This window comes from Schistocerca piceifrons, chromosome 5 (assembly GCF_021461385.2).
Source record: "Schistocerca piceifrons isolate TAMUIC-IGC-003096 chromosome 5, iqSchPice1.1, whole genome shotgun sequence".
NCBI lineage: Eukaryota > Metazoa > Arthropoda > Insecta > Orthoptera > Acrididae > Schistocerca > Schistocerca piceifrons.
The window spans coordinates 66,376,907-66,398,434 of record NC_060142.1 but is presented as its reverse complement, the minus strand read 5'-3'; the positions used below and the strand labels follow the sequence as shown (position 1 = coordinate 66,398,434).

General features: G+C 44.7%; 1 protein-coding gene across 1 annotated transcript in view; it reads right to left on the bottom strand.

The window, feature by feature from the left end:
• Positions 1-1,057: 1,057 nt before the first annotated feature.
• LOC124798661 (UDP-glucosyltransferase 2-like) overlaps positions 1,058-21,528 on the bottom strand; it is a 65,038-nt gene continuing 44,567 nt past the window's right edge. The window contains exons 5-7 of the mRNA XM_047262161.1: positions 19,090-19,321; positions 11,586-11,805; positions 1,058-1,389 (exon numbers count right to left, since the gene is read on the bottom strand). Of these exons, the coding sequence (XP_047118117.1) occupies positions 1,110-1,389; positions 11,586-11,805; positions 19,090-19,321 (732 nt within the window). The 3' untranslated portion in view covers positions 1,058-1,109. The remainder of the gene's footprint in view (positions 1,390-11,585; positions 11,806-19,089; positions 19,322-21,528) is intronic.

Genomic DNA, 21,528 nt, shown 5'->3' with positions numbered 1-21,528 from the left:
ACCTAGCGGGAACTCGAGAGTATGCTCTTTCCAGCAGTATGTTGTTCACCCTAGTATCTCAAATAACATAACAATTATGATTTTTTAAAAATTGGATGATTGTTTTTGATACACCCTGTATTATCTACAGGTCCATAATTATGAACGAGGATTTTATGATTTTGACGGAATGTGAACGGAGCTGACACAGTTGGTGGCGTGTTACATATTGTTGTGTACATAGTTCCGCGTAGTCAGCGCGTACACAGCTTTCCCACTAGAGCGCGCCCCGCTAAGCACAACAGCGCAGGCGCAGCGCTTGTCTGTCTCCGCACTACGAGATGGCGCTGTCTTAGAGACGGACCAAATACTGCATCCGCCGAACCGCGTATTAATATGTAACGCAGCCAGTGAGATTGCTGCTAATGTAGAACCTTTTCTCCTCGCGGATCACACTCGCGCAGTGAGACCTGAACGCGCGAGATATTATAACGAGTGTACAGACCTACGATTAGTCAGTCTGCATTTGTCTGTACCAGTCTGCATTTGTCGGCTCCAGTCTGTACCAGTTTGCATTAGTCGGTACCAGTCTATAGTCAAGTTTCAGTCTGCGCCTAATAAGATTATCATATTCCTGTACATAGCCATGAAGAGAAATGTATAGACCCTTTGTCAAGTATCAGAGATATGTGAGAATAATATTAACGTACCAAGTCCAAAGGAACTTCAGATTGTCAATTGTAAACAGCATCCAGAACTAAGTTACGTAATGTCTACGCTTTTTATTATTTTAATAAATGTGTGTGAAAATTAATCAAGTTCTGTTTAAAGTTGGTCACCGTCAATCTGCTACTCTAAGCGTGCAAGTGGCATTTCTATCGTCTGACCTATCGGCAGAAGATAAACACACCACGATAAGACCACGAGACATATTGCTGACACTCGCCTACTTCGTTAGAGCGACAAGTCAAATAATCTGATGGTGTGTGTACCGAGCGTCTTACAGTACGCACACCGCACATATTTAACTCATAAAATTGTAGATTTAAGAATGTCTGAACGTTACAGAAGGTGGTAGTTATTTCTTACGATTTTATTATATGGACAGCTAACAATAAGAGAATTAGCGTTCACGCAGCTTTTAACTTCTCCAGTTTTGATCCCACGTAGAGGTCCACTTTCCTGAAACACACGTAGAGCAACGTGGCCGTCAAGACGGCAGCGAGTCCCACGACTGCTGTGACATCTATGAGCAGGTACTGGTACCAGGAGAGGTCGAGCGCGGCAGACCTGAGGTGCAGTGCCCCCTGGTGCCTGATGACGTACTCCAACCAGTACACCGCCTCCTCCAGCGGCGGCCGGGGACGGTCCCGGAACAGTGCAGACAGACGCCTGGCGCGGTCGCGGTACCTGCACATTGGGTTACAGCTGCCATTCATTTTGCAAACCTCTGTGGCGTTATCTCACTTCACAGGTGATTAATTAAGGGAAAGGCTACCACAACAGTCGTACACAGTGTGTCTAAAACGTTTGCTGAATGGTTTCGAAAAAAAAAGAAAGAAAAATAGAAGATACGAACGAAGGAGCACAATCTGGAACGTTATATGATTGGAGGATAGGCGTAACAAAGGTTCACTTCATATGTGGAAGGTGAGAAGAAAAATGTGGTCGCACATTGTCAGCAAACAAGGAAGAGGTCTGAAACTGACTGGGGTCCGTGGGCAGGCCTCTGTTTGCGTCTGTTGTTTCTCTTGATTTATATCAGGAATGGGCCACTACAAATGAGATATGAATTCATAAATTCTCGCTTTCAAGATGTCACACATGTTACTGTCAAAAAGACGTCGAATGTACCGTGGAAGAACTGCTTTATGAAATACTTCACACAAACTTGTCTGTACGTGCTTTATTCTGCATCTACATCTATTTCTACCAGCATACTCCGCAAGCCACCGTACAGTGCGTGGTGGAGGATACGTTGTCCCAGTACCAGTCACTTCCCTTCTTGTTCCACCCGCAAATAGATTAGAGGGGAAACGACTGTCTATACACCTGCTCACGAATCCTAATTTTCCTATTTTATGCTCTTCGCCCTTACGTGAACTGTATGTTGGCGCCAATAGGATCGTTCTGCTGTCAGCTTCAGATGCGGATTCTCTAAATTTTCTCAATAGTTTTTCGCCAAAAGAATGTCGTCTTCCCTCCATGGAATTTTCATTTGAGTTCACGAAACATTTCAGTAACACTCACGTCGTAATCTAACCTACTGGTAACAAATATAGCAGCTTGCCTGTGAAAGGCTTCAATGTCTTCTTTAATCTGGTCTGACAGCGATACCAAACACTCGAGCAGTACTCCTGATTGGATCGCACTAGTGTTCTGTACGCGGTCTGCTTCATAGATGAACCACACTTTCCTCAAACTCTCCCAATAAACCGAAGCAGACCATTCACCCTCGCTACTACAGTCTTTACGTGCTCGTTCAATTACGTGTCGCTTTGCAACGTTTGCTGTTGTTTCGGTCTTCAGTCCAAAGACTTGTTTGATGCGGCTCTCCGTGCTACTCTATCCTGTGCGAGCCTCTTCATCTCTGAGTAACTACTGCAACCCACATCCTTCTGAATCTGCTTAGTGTATTCATCTCTTGGTCTCCCTCTACGATTTTTACCCTCCACGCTGCCGTCCAATACTAAAATCGTGATCCCTTGATTTCTCAGAAGGTGTCCTACCATTCGATCCCTGCTTCTGGTCAAGTTCTGCCACGAATTCCTCTTCTCTCCAATTCTATTCAGAACCTCTTCATTAGTTACGTGATCCACTCAACTAATCTTACATTCTTCTGTAGTACCACATTGCAACAGCTTCTGTTCTCTTCTCGTATAAACTGTTTATTGTCCGTTTTTCACTTCCATACATGGCTATACTCAATAGAAAATACTTTCAAAAAAGGCTTCCTGTCACTTACTCGATGTTAACAAAATTCTCTTCTCCAGGAACGCTTTCCTTGCCACCGCCAGTCTACATTTCATATCCTCTCCACTTCGACCAACATAAGTTATTTTGCTGCCCAAATAGCAAAACTCATCTACTACATTGTCTCATTTCCTAATATAACTCCCTCAGCACATCCTGATTTAATTCGACTACATTTTGCTTTTGTTCTCGTTCATCTTATATCCTCTTTAAAGACACTGTCCACGCCGTTCAACTGCTTTTCCAGGTCCTTTGCTGTGTCTGACATAATTACAGTGTCATCGGCGAACGTCATGGTTTTCTCCCTGGATTTTAATTCCTACTCCAAATTTGTCTTTTGTTTCCTTTACTGCATGCTCAGTATACAGATTGAATAACACATGAGTTACGCTACAACCCTGTCTCACTCCCTCCTCAACCACTGCTTCTCATTCGTGCCCCTCGACTCTTGTAACTGCCACCTGATTTCTGTTCAGATTGTAAATAGCCTTTCGCTCCCTGTATATTACCCCTGCCACCTTTAGAATTTGAAAGAGAGTATTCCACTCAGCATTGTCAATAGCTTTCTCTAAGTCTACAAATGCTATTAACGTAGGTTTGGTTTTCCTTAACCTATCTTCTACGTTGAGCCGTAGGGACAGTTTTGCCTCGCGTGTTCCTACTTTTCTACAGAATCCAAACTGAACTTCCCCGAAGTCGGCTTCTACCAGTTTTTCCGTTCTCCTGTAAAGAATTCGTGTTAATATTTTGCAACCTTGACTAATTAATCTCATAGTTCGGTAATTTTCACACCTGTGATCCTCTTGTTTCGTTGGAATTGGAATCATTATATTCTAGAAGTCTGGGAGAATTTCGCCTGTCCCGTACATCTTGCTCACCAGATGGAGTAGTTTTGTCATGACTGGCTCTTCCAAAGCAATTAGTAGTTCCAACGGAATGTTGTCTGCTCCCGGGACCTTGTTTCGACTTAGATCTTCCAGAGCTCAGTTAAATTCCTCATGCGCTATCGTATCTCCTACCTCATCTGCATATACGCCCTCTTACATTTCCATAGTATTGCCGTCAAGTACACTGCCCTTGTATAGATCCTCTATATACTCCTTCCACCTTTCTGCTTTCCCTTCTTTGCTTCCCTTCTTTGCTGGTTTTCCATCTGAGCTCTTGTTTGATATTCATACAGATGGTTCTCTTTTCTCCAAAGGTCTCTTTAATTTTCCTGTAGGCGGCATCTATCTAACCCCTAGATATATCGTCCTACATCCATACATTTGTCCTCTAGCTATTCCTGCTTAGCCATTTTGCACTTCGAGTCGATCTCATTTTTTGTATTTCTTTTCGCCTGCTTCTTTTATTGCATTTTTATATTTTCTCCTTCATCAGTTAAATTCAGTATCTGTTGTGTTACCCAAGAATTTCTACTAGCTCTCGTCTTTTTACCTACTCGATTCTCTGCCACCTTCACTATTTTATCTCTCAAAACCACCCATTCTTCTTCTACTGTTTTCCTTTCCTCTGTTCTTATCAATCGTTCCCTAACACTTCCTCTGAAACTCTCTACAACCACTGGTTCTTTCAGTTTATCCAGGTTCCATCTCCTTTAATTCCTACCTTTTTGCAGTCTTCAGTTTTAATCTACAGTTCAGTAAACTGTGATCAGAGTCCACATCTGCCACTGGAAATGTCTTAAAATTTAAAATCTGGCTCCTAAATCCAATTGTCTTACTATTGCATAACCAATCTGAAACCTTTCGGTGTCTCCACGTCTCTTCCATGTACACAACCTTGTTTCATTGTTCTTAAACCAAGTGTAAGTTATGATTAAGTTCTGCTCCGTGCAAAATTCTACGACGTGCCTTCCTCTTTCATTCTTTACCCCCAGTCCATATTAACCTACTGCTTTTCCTTCTGTCGAATTCCAGTCACCCGTGACAATTAAATTTTCGTTTCACTTAATTATCTGAACATTTTCTTTTATCTTAACATACATTTCTTCAATCTCTTCATTATCTGGGGAGCTTGTTGGCATATAAATTTGTACTACTGCGGTTGGCGTGAGCCTCATGTCTATCTTGGCTACATTAATGTGTTCATTATGTGGTCCTTAGTAGCTTGTCCGCGTTCCTATTTTCTATTGAATATTAAACCTACTCCTGAGTTACTCGTATTTGATTTTGTGTTTTCAACCGTGTATTCACCTGACCAGAAGTCTTGTCCTCCTCGCCGGCCGCGGTGGTCTAGCGGTTTTAGGCGCTCAGTCCGGAACCGCGCGACTGCTACTGTCTCAGGCTCGAATCCTGCATCAGGCATGGATGTGTGTGATGTCCTTAGGTTAGTTAGGTTTAAGTAGTTCTAAGTCTTAGGGGACTGATGACTTCAGATGTTAAGTCCCATGGCGCTTAGAGCCATTTCTTGTCCTCCTCCCACCGAACTTCACTAATTCCCACTGTATCTCACTTAAACCTATCCATTTCCGTTTTTAAATTTGCTAATATACTTGACCGATTAAGGAATCTGACATTCCACTCTCCGATCCGCAGAACGACAGTTTTGTCTCTCTTGATAACGACGTACTCCTGAGTAGTCCCCGCCCGGAGATCTGAATGGGGGACTATTTTACCTATGGAATATTTTACCCAAGAGGAGGCCGTCATCATTTAACAATACAGTAAATCTGCTTGCCCTGGGGAAAACTTACGGCTGTACCGCACCCGTATAGGGGCGCACTTCGAACAAATGCTTTCATGAATCGTTTCTTTACCTCCAGACTGAGGTTCTTGGTGGTGAGTAAGTCCTTCATCAAATTAAATGCAGTTTTAATCTGGTGTATACTGCTTACAATTTCTTTCTGGCTTCTCCCATCCCATGTTAGCCTGCTTCCCAAATATGTACGTTCCTCTGTCTCTTTTAGTTCTTCTATTTCAATTCTTGTTCTTAAAATTTGCTCTTCTTCAGCACTGGACACAATTACTTCAGTTTTTCTCTTGACTGCAGGAAAGCCTTTCCATTGTGCTGAGGACCTTCTCTAAATCTCGTTTCGTCTCCGTGATGACAGCAGTGTCATTTTCGTAGAGTAGCATGTCTATCTTCTGCTTATTAATTTTGATCCCCACTTTAGCAGTTCCATGAACTCGGCCTATAGCTTCCTGGACGCAGGCACTGAATATAAGGGGAGAAACAGCGTATTCTTATCTAATTTTTGCTAATTTTTCATGATGAAAATTCCGAGTCACAGCCACTTCGGAAGCTATTTATCACCAGCACATCATTGCTTCTTAGACCTGCTTTCTTCTGCTCTCTGAACATCTCTTGTTGGATAACATTATGAGATGCTTTTTCCAGCTTTGTTTTATTTTTGTGTATCTGCTTTTCAATAAGAAGCCTCAATGCGAGTATCGTCACTTCTCTCCCTAAGTCCCTCCTGTATTCAAACTGATTTTCGCTCTACATTTACTCCACATTCTTTTCAATTCCCTGAGACTTTTCTTCTTCGGAATATTTTATGGATGTGATATTAGGCTTAGAGATCAGTACTGTTTACATTTTGTAGCTGCCGCATTCTTCGGTATAGGAACCATGATGCTTTCTGGAAGTCGGATGGAATTTCTCCTGTTCTTTCGATGGGCCTAATCGGTTTCAGCAGCATCATTTTTCGTGTTGTTACCAACATTCTTGGTTAGCTCTTAGAAATGTAGATAATTAAGACCATTCTCAAACTTTTCTTGCAGAATGAAGTTTCCTTTGTCATCTTTGGCTGTTTCTCCTTTTCCTATTACGTCCTGTGATAAAGATGTTTCGTCGCACAATTCACCAATGTATAGTTTCCATCTCTTCACCTAATATTCACCAGTGATTTCTCTCTTTGTCCTCTACTGTACCGGAGTTTGTTATTTTGCGTTTGTTAAAAAATTTATTCGCTTTTCTGTAGGCTACATCAGTTCTTCCATTTCGCATATATTCTTCCACCTCTGTGCAAATTTCTACAAGAAAGCTTCCCTTTTCTTTCGTAGCTTCTCTGTTGACGAAATTCCTTCATTCTCTGTGTTAAGATGTTCCTTTTTCATCAAATGCATTTTTGCGTAGTCTTCTGCTCTAATCCACTTCCTCTTGTTTTTGGTTTAGTTTTCCCAAATATCTTTTCTGCTGCTTTATGTATACCAGATTTAATTTGTTCCCATTTACTCCTGCATGCTGGAAAGTTTTAGCTCGGTAGTCAGTCTCTTGTACGCAGTCCCTTGCCAGTCCGTCGGGGGACCAGGTGTGGTTACTGTCTATATACACAGATAGGTTGTTCCTGCAGTCTTTTACTTGGTTTGTAAAATGTGGTTTCACTAAACTGTAATTGACCTGTCGGCTCCTGGGGCTAAGTCTTCTGGGGCCTTCGAGGTGTACCTTCTTCGCTTGTGGTGTTGAAAAAGGAAATTTACAACGGAGCAGAACTCATTTAGTCAGGTTTCTCTTTTATTTTTTTCTTCCAAGTCCACAGTTCCCCACAATCATCTCTTCCGGTTCTCCACCCTCTCTTGCATTTCAGTCCCCAATGACAATAAGGTTTTCATCTCCCTTAACATGTCCTATGTTACTTATGTCTTCCTACATATTTCGTGAACTACCACGTCCCCTTCTTTGGACGTTGGCATGTAAACTTGAACTATCACAGTGTCCTTTGGTGGGTTTCAGGTTTGACTAGTGTTGTTCTAGAACTGTATCGCACATACGCCTTGTCAAATGAGCCCTTACGGCTTTCTTTTTCCTGCTCATCTGCATTAACTTACATTTTATGCATTTGGAGCTAGCTGACTTTCATCACACTAACTTGACATTTTGTCTTAGTCATCCTGTGTGCTCCTACAGACACAACGACGACACCTTCCCGTACACGACGGCATCACCAACAAACATCTGCACATTGGTGGTCACTCTGTCCGTCAGATAATTTACGTACATAGAGAAAAACAGAGGTCCTCTCACGCCTTGGTTCAAATGGTTCAAATGGCCCTAGAACTTAGAACTACTTCAACCTAACTAACCTAAGGACATCACACACATCCATCCCCGAGGCAGGATTCGAACCTGCGACCGTAGCAGTCGCGCGGTTCCGGACTGAGCGCCTAGAACCGCTAGACTACCGCGGCTGGCCTCTCACACCTTCCTGTGGCACTCTGCCACTAGAGGTTTTACTTAATAACTACTTTCGCAGTGCCTGCGTACAACAACAAAAATAAAACAATAAGGAATTCATGGAGTACAGTCAGTTAAAGAAGAGGTGATATTACATATTACTTAAAAAGTGCATATATTACTTCTGTATGATGTCATGTCATATCCGCATGGCAATGTTGTTAATATAGCCCCGTCAAGAGTGCTGAACATCAAAAGAACATACAGGTACCTGTACTCAAGGTGTGATGTGTCAGATGTAAATGCACAGTTACAACTTACCACCAGCTGATTTTTTACAAGTCAAACAGTAAACTGAGATATTACCTTGTCTTGTGTTTTTTATTACACTGTTATACAACTGATTGTAATCTTGTCGTGTATATTTGTCCAATCATTATGTATAGTGTCTACATCTACATATACATGACTACTCTACAAGTCACAATTAGATACTTAGTAAAGGGTTCATTGAACCTCCTTGAGGCTGTTTTTCGACCGTTCCACTCTCGAACAGCGCATGGGAAAAATGAACATTTAAACCTATCCGTAAGATCTTTGATTTATCCTATTTTGGTACAATGTTAATTTCTTCGTATGAAGGCTAGCGTCAGTAAAATATTTTCGCAATCAGAAGAGAAAAACGGTGATCGAAATTTTGTGAAAAGATCCCGCAGCAACTACAAACATCTTTGCTTTAATGATTGACACCCCAAATCGCTTATCGTATCCGTGACACTCTCTCCCGTATTTCGTGACAATCCAAAACGAGCTACCCTTCTTTGGACTTTTTCGATGACCTCCACCAGTCCTCTGTGGTAAGGACGCCATACTCCACAGCAGTACTCTAGCAGAAGATGGACGAACGTAGTAGTAGTGTAGGCAGCTTCTTTTCTAGATCTGCTGCATTTTATAGCCGAAATGTAACTGGTTCCTATTAATAGTCATGTGGAAGACGTCGCACTTTTCATTACATAGATTCAGTTGCCACTTTTTGCACCGTACAGATAAGCTACGTTGTCCAAATCATTTTTGAGCTGATTTTGATCTTCTGAGGACTTTACTTGATGGTCAATGACAACATCGTCTCCAAACAATCTAAGAGGGCTTGCACAGACTCGCCTCCTGAATCGTTTATAAAAATTAGGAAGAGCAGAGGGAGTGTAATACGTCGTAATGTACATCTGTCGTTATTGCCTCTTTGATAAGTCTAAAATCACCTGATGATCAGTTACAATTGAGCTTTTACATCTGACACGTCATCTCTTTCTACACATACCTTTATTGATGTACAGCTTTTCTGACGGGGCTTTATTAATGACATTGCCATATATATTGATCAGTCAGGACATACCTACTGGCCGGTATGTTCACCTTTGACACGGATAACAGCGGTGACGCCTCGTGACGTGGAAGCAGTGAGGCCTCGGCAGATCGCTGTAGGGAGTTGACACGACGTATGCACTCACAAGTCACCTAATTCCCGTAAATTCCGGGGAGGAGGGCGATGAGCTCTGACGCCACGTTCAATCGCATCCAAGATGCTTTCGATCGATTTCAGGTCTGGCGAGCTAGGGGGGACAGCACATCATTGGAACTCGCCACTGTGTTCCCCGAACCACTCTATGTCACTCCTGGCACTATGACATGGCGCATTACCAAGATGAAAAATGCCACTGCCGTCGGGAAACAATACTCTTTGGTCGTCATGATGCCTTGATCGAGCTCTACTGGACCCATGGATTCCACGTCAATGCTCCCAGACTATAAAGGAGCTGCGGCCAGTTTGTCTCCGTCTAGAGGTACAGGTGTCCAGGAGCTGATCCCCTGGAAGAAGAAGGATTCGCGCCTTCCCCTCGGCATGATGATGAAGCTATCGTGATTCATCAGGCCATGCAAAGTTCTACCACTGCAGCAATGTCCAGTGCTGAAGGTCAGGCGCCCGTCTGAGTCGTAGATGCCAACATCGCGGTGTTAAAATTGGCAAATATTGCGTCGTCGGATGCGCAGGCCCATAGTTAGCAATGTTCGGTGCACTGTGTGTTCAGACACAGTTTTACTGTGCCCAGTATTAAAGCCTGATGTTAGTTCCTCCACAGTTTACCGCCCGTCCTCTTTTAGCAGTCTGCCGTGCGTACGACTTTCGACATCTGTAATGAGGGGTGGCCGCTCAACCCCACAACGTCTGGAGGTGGTTTCATCTTGGTTTCGTCACGTGTTGAAGACACTTACCGCAGCATTCCTCGAACACCCGACAAGTCGCGTAGTTTCTGGAAAGCTTGTGCGGCGCCCCTGGGCCACCACAATCTGTCTTCGGTCAAACTCGGATATATCGTGCGCCTTCTCCGTTCTGCATACGGACCTCACACTCACTGACATTAAATGCACCGTGCGTGTTTCTGACTGGCAGTCATTCCTCGCCAGGGGACCCCGGACGGGTTTGTATCGATAGTAGCCCGATGACCATAATTGGCTGATCAATGTAGTTATGACATGGCATAATGTGTAAATAACACATGAATTTTTGTAAGCGTTGTGCTATGCCACATCTTCTACAATGGACTGTGCCCTATACATTTCTGATTGTTTCATATTCTTTTACTGTATAAAGATACAGTGATGACTGTTTGTGACCGAAACCGACGGTGACATTAAGGATGTGTAGACAAGTGTGTGTCGTGCGTCTCATGAAATACGTAACAAAGGTTTTGTAAAAAAATGTTTAATGTTCTGTACATGATCTATACAGTAGGATAATGAGTAGCGACAGAGCATAACTTCCAGAGAACAGATTAACGCTTAACTGCAACAAAAAGCAATGCGATCAGATTCTGATGCAGAACTTCCAAAGTTTTAACGTCCGTAAGTGAACAAACAGTCAGTGGATCGACAATTTTAAATTCATAGGATTGAGGGGTGTTGAAAATCTTCCTTGTAAATATCGCTGTTTTGTTTGGAAACTGAATGCTCATATCTTCACTATAACAATGATCTCCACCGTGTCTGGCACATAACTGGTTATTTTCACCCTGTTATCCTCCAGAGAGTCATCATTAGCTTTGTGCAGTTAAGAACAGGGGCGATTCTAGAAGTCGGTCAAGAGCCGGAGTTAATGGGGGGGGGGGGGGGGGAGTTGCGGGAATGGAATATCGATTAACAAAAGGAGAGTTGGGGTGCTCCACCGACAAACGTAAAATTTGGTGTTGGTTAAAGTAAGTTTTGGAAACTGTTTTGGAGTTCAGGGTAATAACGTGTCTACAGAATGTGTGTGTCCGGGAAAATAATACGATTTGACCCAGATTTCCGGCGATTTCGAGGTTTTTGTCTGGGGTCAGCAGTTTAAGTGTTGGTAGGTATACCTGGCATATTTAGCTTTCTTGATTGTTGTAAGTGGTACTCGTACATTAAATGTCACACACTGAGACATGCAGAGAGGAGTCGGCAGACGTTGACTGGACATACCAGCTGTGCCTCACCTGGTGCCGTTGACGAGGGAGCGCAGCGACGCCCTAAGCGACTGCGCCGTCATGTGGTGGTAGTCCTGCTGGATGGCGACCCCCAGAGTCTGCATGCGGCTCATGGTGAGCCTCTGGTCGGCGAAGAGCGGGACGCCCAGCAGCGGCACCCCGTGGTGGACGGCCTCCAGCACGCTGTGCATACCGCCGTGCGTGACGAAGGCGCGCACGCTGCGGTGCGCTGTCGCGTTAGACCACCAGCTTTCTCAGACGCATCAACAGCAGGCAGCTCTGTCTACCAGTAGCATCACACACACGGACACTGACGAATCAAAACGTTATGACCACCTGCTCCACTGCGAGTTGGGCCACATTTGGAATGCAGTACAGCAGTGAAGGTAAGGAATGAGGAGGTTCTACGCGGAATCGGAGAGGAAAGGGATATGTGGAAAACACTGATAAGGAGAAGGGACAGGATGATAGGACATCTGCTAAGACATGAGGGAATGACTTCCATGGTACTAGAGGGAGCTGTAGAGGGCAAAAACTGTACAGGAAGACAGAGATTGGAATACGTCAAGCAAATAATTGAGGACGTACATTGCAAGTGCTACTCTGAGATGAAGAGGTTAACAAGGGAAAGGAATTCGTGGCGGGCCGCATCAAACCAGTAAGTAGACTGATGACCAAAAAAAAAAAAAAAAAAAAAAAAAAAAAAAAAAGAAAAACAGCAGTGAATCTGCAACACACGGATTCGCCAAGTTTCTCGTGGCTTTCGGGAGGTATATGACGCTAGATGCTTACGAAGACGTCTCGCAACTTCCGAAAGTCACGAGTCGGTGGTTTGTCATCGTCGAGCTGTCAGCCAAACGCCTTGGAGATCATGTCAAGATAATTTGGTGCCAAAGACGTTCAACACTACTGAAACTGCTGTAGCACAATTCTGGCCTTGGGACATGGAGAGATATCCTGATGGAATATGCCATCGCTATGGGGCGGGGGGTGACATCGAGAATGAAGGAACGTAGGTGGTCGTAAACTACAGCTGCCATAGTGTTTTCGATTACTATCACACGTACCATAGCGACTCAGGTGAATATCCCCCACAGTATAACACTCCCGCACAGGCCAGCAGATGTGCCACGGTTCGTGTTTTGAGGAGTCGTTCGTCTGGATTACAGCGTATCCAGAGAGGACCATCGACATGGTGTGGAGAGAAACGTATTTGATCCCACACCTTTTCACTGATCCGCATTTCAATCTCGAAAATCTCGTCCGCACTTCAACCGTAAGTGACAGTGGCGTTGGGTGTTCATTGGAACACGCAGGGAACCCCGTGGTCGACCCTGGACCTGGTCAGATATACCACATATCACATCCTAAAAGAACGGCACGTCTCCTACGCTTTGTGTGATGAGGCGTAAACGTCTAGTGTGTTTTCGCCTACTCGTGGTTTCGGTGTCCTTCAACCACTTCCCAGAGATGCTCACGACAGTAGCAAGCAAACGGCCGACTAGCTTCCTCGCCTCCCAGTCACCCGTCCCCATGCCCTTGGCAATGTGTCCTTTCTCACGGTCACTTATAGCAGCGGGTATCCACATTTTCGGCTTCTATCGTCGCTGAATGAATTTCCGTTCGTCTCTGCTCATTTGATATATTTTTCCTGCTGCGGCACCAGGTTGCATACAATCTCGCAGTTCACAGTGGTCATACTGTTTTATATCATCAGTGTACGACGGTCATTCAATAATTAAAGAGACAAATTGGTCTGGGAAAAACTGTTAGTAGGGCAATTTTGGTACCTTTATGGCTTTAAGTTGGCATCACTGGGACGAGCCCTGATCAGCTGATGTATCAAAATTGTTCTGTTTATAACCTCAAAAATGCATTTCAAGATGGCGAGTCCACTTGAAACGTCCTCGTTAGTTCCTGAAAGCGAGAAACCAGTGAGTATATACTGTAGAATGTCTAACGTTTATGGTGAAAGTTGTAAGAAGTGTGCAAATTTTTACAAGTTGGCAGAGCAGTTAAAAAATGGTCGCGACTCAGTGACTGACGAACACCGTTCTGCCCGACCAATTTCAAAGCCATCACTTGAAAACTGAACTGGTAACATTATTCGAACCGACCCCGGTGTGACTGTGGAAATGATCGTTGATAAGGTTCAAGTTAGTAGTGCTACAGTTCATAACATTATCCGTAACAAGCTGAAGTACCGTAAGAGATGTGTAAGATGCGTCCTAAAGGAATTGACGCGGCTACCCAAGGAAACAAGGTTGAGCGTGTGCCCAAAGATAAAGGAACGTTATGAAAGAGAGAAGGCGAGCACTTCCTCGACAAAATTTCGTGATGAAACTTGGGATCACTGCTATGGGCCAGAATCAAAAAGACAAAGCATGATGGAAGCACGTCAACTCACCTCCCAAGAAGAAATTCAAAACCCAAGCATCAACAGGAAAAGTCATATTGATGTTGACCGTGTTTTGGGATGCTGAAGATCCAGTTTTTTGTGATTATCTCGAAATGCAGCGTACAATGAACAGCCAGTACTAGTCGGACTTGCTTTTTAACAAGGTGAAGCCAGGCCTGAGAGGGAGAATTCGTGGATCTCAGAGGAGAGGTGTGATTCTCCAGCAAGACAACGCACGTCGTGATATCGCTCAACTAACGCGTGAAACCATTAACAAAATGGGCTGGGAAGTACTGTCTCAACCTCCTTACAGTCCTCATTTAAGGCCTAGTGATTTAAATTATTCTGGTGCACTGTAGGAAGCATTACGTGGAAAGAGGTTCCAGGTCACCGAGGACGTGAAAAAGTTTGTGGGAAATTGGTGCGAACATCAACATAAAGATTCTTTGCATCCGGAATAAAAAAACTTGTAGCCCGTTGAAACAAGTGCATAAATGTTCAAGAGGATTATGTTGAAAAGCAGAAAATGTATTGTTTTAAAAATAAGCTCTTTTTTCTCCAGACCAATTTGTGTGTTTAATTATTAAATGACCCTCGTGTGAGCCCATTAACTGAGGGTTCGTGATCCATAAACAAAAGATTGCGTCATATTCCATGGTCGAAAATAGTGTTATCGGACAACATGCACATAGCATGGGTCTGCGGTACCTCTTTATATATCTGTAATAGTCAGTGTGGACCGAGGTCTGTACTTCTCAGAGTGATTTGTCCATTTGTTACGCGCTATTCTAGCTTTAACGAAAGCTGAAGGGAAAGTGAATATAGTTAGTGGACACTATACATGGCCTGTTCGCCGCCAGACAGCAGGAACTGAGTCAGGAGATGACTGGCGCCTGTAGCACTACTTGACAGCTGTGGAGGATAGTAACACGGGGACGAGAGACTCATAGTTGGGTCATCAATGGATCTCTTCTTCGAATCTCTCTAAAGTCTTTTTTTTCGTTCAAATACCAACACCATTTACATGTAAAATGCAGCAAATACATACCAATTAACACCCATATAATTACTTTTATGAAAAAAATTCATGTATTCATGAGTACATATCACATACAAATTGCAAAAGTTTTTGTTGCAAATATTATAACTTAATTATCCATATATTATTGAAGATTATTAATAAATTTGTAATTTTTTCAATTCAAACGGTCTTTACTAAGAATCTTTTATCAACTACCGATAATTAAGAATTTATATTTGTATTTCATGTGTGAAACAAGAAGACAGGCATTTTTCATAAGAAATGATGATGTTTAGATATGTGTTACTTACTTATATTCAATGAATTTTGTATTTAAGTGATGCATATATTCAAACCGAAAGAAAAAACACCATAGCGAGATTCGAATCGACGAAACTGTAGTTTCGTTGGCACCCTTTTTGCCCCCTCCTCCCGCCGCCCCCTCCTTGACGTCTTTCCATGTCGATTCTGAGCGGCGGTGTGATTGAAATATTTTCCACGGCCACCCATCAGAACTGCGTGATTTTGATGCTGCGATGCTGGGTGTCGCGATTCTGCTCTCGATCGCAGAGGCGTCAAAGTAAGCGGTGAAATGTGGGTAAGAGGGGAATGTGACGACCTTCCCTCAGTATGACACGCCCACAGTGGCGTCGGGCAGAATTGTGGTGAAACGTTGTTACAATGCGACATCACTAACCCACCTTGCAGCTCACAAGAACTTCTGAGCTGCGGCCTTCTTACGTCTACATCTACATTTCTACACCGCAAGCCACCCAACGGTGTGTGGCGGAGGGCACTTTACGTGCCACTGACGTTACCTCCCTTTCCTGTTCCAGACGCGTATGGTTCGCGAGAAGAACGACTGCCGGAAAGCCTCCGTGCGCGCTCGAATCTCTCTAATTTCACATTCGTGATCTCCTCGGGAGGTATAAGTAGGGAGAAGCAATATATTCGATACCTCATCCAGAAGCCCACCCTCTCGAAACCTGGACAGCAAACTACACCACGATGCAGAGCGCCTCTCTTGCAGAGTCTGCCACTTGAGTTTGCTAAACATCTCCGTACCGCTATCATGCTTACCAAATAACCCTGTGACGAAACACGCCGCTCTTCTTAGGATCTTCTCTATCTCCTCTGTCAACCCGACCTGGTAGGGATCCCACACTGATGAGCAACACTCAAGTATAGGTTGAACGAGTGTTTTGTAAGCCACCTCCTTTGTTGATGGACTACATTTTCTAAGGACTCTCCCAATGAATCTCAACCTGGCACCCGCCTTACCAACAATTAATTTTATATGATCATTTCACTTCAAATCGTTCCGTACGCATAGTCCCAGATATTTTACAGAAGTAACTGCTACCAGTGTTGGTTCAGCTATCATATAATCATACAATAAAGGATTCTTCTTTCTATGTATTCGCAATCCATTACATTTGTCTATGTTAAGGGTCAGTTGCCACTCCCTGCACCAAGTGCCTATCCGCTGCAGATCTTCCTGCATTTCGCTACAATTTTCTAATGCTGCAACTTCTCTGCACACTACAGCATCATCCGCGAAAAGCCGAATGGAACTTTCGACACTATCTACTAGGTCATTTATACACTCCTGGAAATTGAAATAAGAACACCGTGAATTCATTGTCCCAGGAAGGGGAAACTTTATTGACACATTCCTGGGGTCAGATACATCACATGATCACACTGACAGAACCACAGGCACATAGACACAGGCAACAGAGCATGCACAATGTCGGCACTAGTACAGTGTATATCCACCTTTCGCAGCAATGCAGGCTGCTATTCTCCCATGGAGACGATCGTAGAGTTGCTGGATGTAGTCCTGTGGAACGGCTTGCCATGCCATTTCCACCTGGCGCCTCAGTTGGACCAGCGCTCGTGCTGGACGTGCAGACCGCGTGAGACGACGCTTCATCCAGTCCCAAACATGCTCAATGGGGGACAGATCCGGAGATCTTGCTGGCCAGGGTAGTTGACTTACACCTTCTAGAGCACGTTGGGTGGCACGGGATACATGCGGACGTGCATTGTCCTGTTGGAACAGCAAGTTCCCTTGCCGGTCTAGGAATGGTAGAACGATGGGTTCGATGACGGTTTGAATGTACCGTGCACTATTCAGTGTCCCCTCGACGATCACCAGTGGTGTACGGCCAGTGTAGGAGATCGCTCCCCACACCATGATGCCGGGTGTTGGCCCTGTGTGCCTCGGTCGTATGCAGTCCTGATTGTGGCGCTCACCTGCACGGCGCCAAACACGCATACGACCATCATTGGCACCAAGGCAGAAGCGACTCTCATCGCTGAAGACGACACGTCTCCATTCGTCCCTCCATTCACGCCCGTCGCGACACCACTGGAGGCGGGCTGCACGATGTTGGGGCGTGAGCGGAAGACGGCCTAACGGTGTGCGGGACCGTAGCCCAGCTTCATGGAGACGGTTGCGAATGGTCCTCGCCGATACCCCAGGAGCAACAGTGTCCCTAATTTGCTGGGAAGTGGCGGTGCGGTCCCCTACGGCACTGCGTAGGATCCTACGGTCTTGGCGTGCATCCGTGCGTCGCTGCGGTCCGGTCCCAGGTCGACGGGCACGTGCACCTTCCGCCGACCACTGGCGACAACATCGATGTACTGTGGAGACCTCACGCCCCACGTGTTGAGCAATTCGGCGGTACGTCCACCCGGCCTCCCGCATGCCCACTATACGCCCTCGCTCAAAGTCCGTCAACTGCACATACGGTTCACGTCCACGCTGTCGCGGCATGCTACCAGTGTTAAATACTGCGATGGAGCTCCGTATGCCACGGCAAACTGGCTGACACTGACGGCGGCGGTGCACAAATGCTGCGCAGCTAGCGCCATTCGACGGCCAACACCGCGGTTCCTGGTGTGTCCGCTGTGCCGTGCGTGTGATCATTGCTTGTACAGCCCTCTCGCAGTGTCCGGAGCAAGTATGGTGGGTCTGACACACCGGTGTCAATGTGTTCTTTTTTCCATTTCCAGGAGTGTATATATTGTGAAAAGCAATGGTTTCATAATACTCCCCTGTGGCACGCCAGAGGTTACTTTAACGTCTGTAGACGTCTCTCCATTGAGAACAACATGCTTACTGGGTGTGTCGACACCTCGCTGTCTGAAGCGTCGCTGAGCCCGAGCGTGACGTGGCAGGGCGCCGCGCTTTTGTATGACGCACGAGGGTTGTAAGCACCTTTGAGCGCCATTACGAACGTTTTCATCGGCATGGGAGACAATTACGGTGCTTCGAAAAAGTGATTTTCTAATTTTGTCACACAGTGTGCCTCTGCGGCAAGACGAAACTGAACAGTAAAACATGTTAGTGGATAGAGCATTTGTCCAGTTTTTGATTCGTAAGACATACCATGGTGTATGTAGTGTGTTCCTCTAGAGCAGGGGTTCCCAGCAAAATTTTCTCGAGGACCCCCTCATCGATCATGATTGGTACCTTGTCATATCACAGTTTCAAGTACCTAAAAAAAGCCAAATTAAGAGTCTTTTTATACGTTTTCTATTTTTGGTACTTAGAAAAAACAATGACATATTCATTATTGAAAAAATGTTGAGCTTAAAACTTTTTCAATTTAGCCATCATTGTTATCGTAAAATTTTTGATTATTGGTCAAAATTTTTGTTTTGAGATCTGGGTGTTTAGTATAACAAACTTCTTAAAAAATATAAAAATTGAGTATGAACTGAAAACGACAGGAAGACGCTAGACGCAGAAGTTAGCATTCGCTAAAGCTCTGATCATGCAGTAAGCGGCCAAAACAAAAAATCTGTTATCATACAAAATATATTTAATATATTTTTAATCTAACAGCATCTTGCTGACCCCTCTGCATAGCTCGCGGTCCCCTGGGGTCCGCGGACCATCTGTTGGGAACCACTGCTCGGTGCTATTGCATCGAATTAGTCCGTGCTTGCAGATAGGCAACCCAACGAGCATATATCCAGAGAGGGCTGATATCGCGCCAGTATTACATAATGTCTTTTCTCAACTGCAACTGAATTGTTTGTGAAATAATCGTAACCAGCAGAGCGCGTAGTGAGCGACTGACCCAGTATGTCGACCTGGGGCAGCCACCTGCTGGCCCACACGTTGCCAGGCAGCCGCACACCGGCCGGCAGCTGGGAGGCGTCGCAGCGCAGCAGCACGCGCTGCTCCAGGCTGGACAGCGCCTCCAGGACGGCGCGCATCTTGTCCAACGGCAGCGTGTGGAACGGGATCAGGCTGCCGAACGACACGTATACCGCGCCCTCTCTAGACCCAGACAGGAACTGCTCCATGTCCTGCGAACAGACAACGACTGATATGAGACTTCCTGGCAGATTAAAACTGTGTGCCGGACCGAGACTCGGGACCTTTGCCCTTCGAGGGCAATGCTCTACCAACTGAGCTACCCAAGCACGACTCACGCCCTGTACTCACAGCTGTACTTCTGCCAGTAACTCGTCTCCTACCTTCCCAACTTTACAGAAGCTCCCCTGCGAACCTTGCAGAACTAGCACCCCTGAAAGAAAGGATATTGCGGAGACATGGCTTAGCTACAGCCTGGGGGATGTTTCCAGAATGAGATTTGCACCCTGCAGCTGTGAGTACAAGGCGTGAGCCGTGCTTGGGTAGCTCAGCTGGTAGAGCACTTGCCCGCGAAAGGTAAAGGTCCCGAGTTCGAGTCTCGGTCCGGTACACAGTTTTAATCTGCCAGGAAAATTCATATCAGCGCACACTCCACTGCAGTGTGAAAATCTCATTCTAGACAACGTTTGTCCATACACCTTCCATATTGCGGCCACACAGCTAACGACTTCAGACCCCGTGTCTAGACTCCTAGCTTTCCCTTACGAGAAGACGTCCGTTACATGCAGAATGTGTCAAAGATGTTGCGTCAAAATTATAGAAATAGTAGACAAGCAGACGAGTAGTTCTTCACTCGATCGCAGCGTATTTTATCTTCTCCTTACTTCGTCTCAAACTGTTCCTCTCGAATAGTACGGAGGTGGTCTCCGAGCTTAACGTCCGATGGTCGGATCGCTATAAAATGTGTCACATGTCATCACTCACTGAGACACAAAGGAGAAGTTTGGAACTCAGTACAGTGAGTTGGTGCAAAGCCTGGTGATCAGGAACTTTACACCAAGATGTCGCCTCCACTCGCCGGGCAAATTATAGTGATGAATATCTCTTATATCACCAGGATTCCAACGACTTACCTCCGAGCCAAGCGCCACAACATAGTCGTACATCAGCAATCTCAGCTACCGAGGAGGATGGCCAGATAGACGTAAAGATTTGAGCGCACTGGACTCGAGTCCGGCCATCCAGATTTAAGTTTTTAGTCATGTGCCTAAATCATCCCAGGCATATGCCGGGATGGATCCTTCGGAAGGGTACTGCCGATTTCCTTCCCCATCCTGGGCACAATCCGAATAGCTTGCTGACTGCCGCGGCTAGTTCAGCGGCGGTATGTTGCCCTCTGACGCACCAATGCCGCCGTAGCCTGTGCATTTTGCTGTTCGCGGGACATCTGAATGCTGAAATGTTTCGTGTGATGGGGAGTAGCTCTTAGCGGTATACTCAATATTCATACTGTTTGGTACAAATTATGTACCATATCTAAAACATGGCTAGTCCAGTGCTTCTACACACGCCATTGTCTCGCAGATTCCTTGACAATACTGCAAGGGAGCAGTTTAACTTTAATACTTCTGTTTATTCCGTTCTTCCCCCGTACAGCTGCTTTCTTTCAATATTTATTATAAAGTTGATTTCGGGATACTCAAATCACAACCACAAGCACTTTGTAGGCTCTGCCAATAACCTGACTCGAAAGCAGAGTGGCTATCTACATCTATATTTATACTCTGCGAACCGTTATGGAGTGTATGGTAGTGAGTACTTCCATAGCCTACTCTACACAAGACGGAGCTTTCCACATCATAACACCAAGCAGCTATCAAATAAATAGCCAGATGGCAGTATGGACGCCTCGTTGTACATAAAATACAAAGCTGTTTCATTCTTTATTACATGCAATTGCACGTTTAATACATGCACACAAGGTAAATGTAATTTTAGCAAGTATCGAAAATTATGGTGCACGAAAGTTAAACATTCTGCAGCTGTCAAGTATAGCGCAGAATGTATGGTAGAAATAATTATTTCACGGCAACAAGTGTAAAAGATGACGTGAAACTACTATCATGTATTAAATGTACTTCGCACAAAGTCGTTTGTAAGGTTATTATACTATCGCTTAATTCAAGAGAATTTCATTATTCCTCGCTGTAAACAGTAACTTGTAATGCAGTCAAAACTTTCCAAAAATTAATTACGTCCAGTATTTTTATAAGAAAACCTTACCTATCACCTATGTTTCAGCTATTAGTTATGCTGCCATTATTTGGAACAGTTAGTCATAATTTATTTTTCGATTAGAAACTTTAGTTTGGAGATACAAAATAATTTTGACAAACAGCACCTTCAAACTGAAAATAAA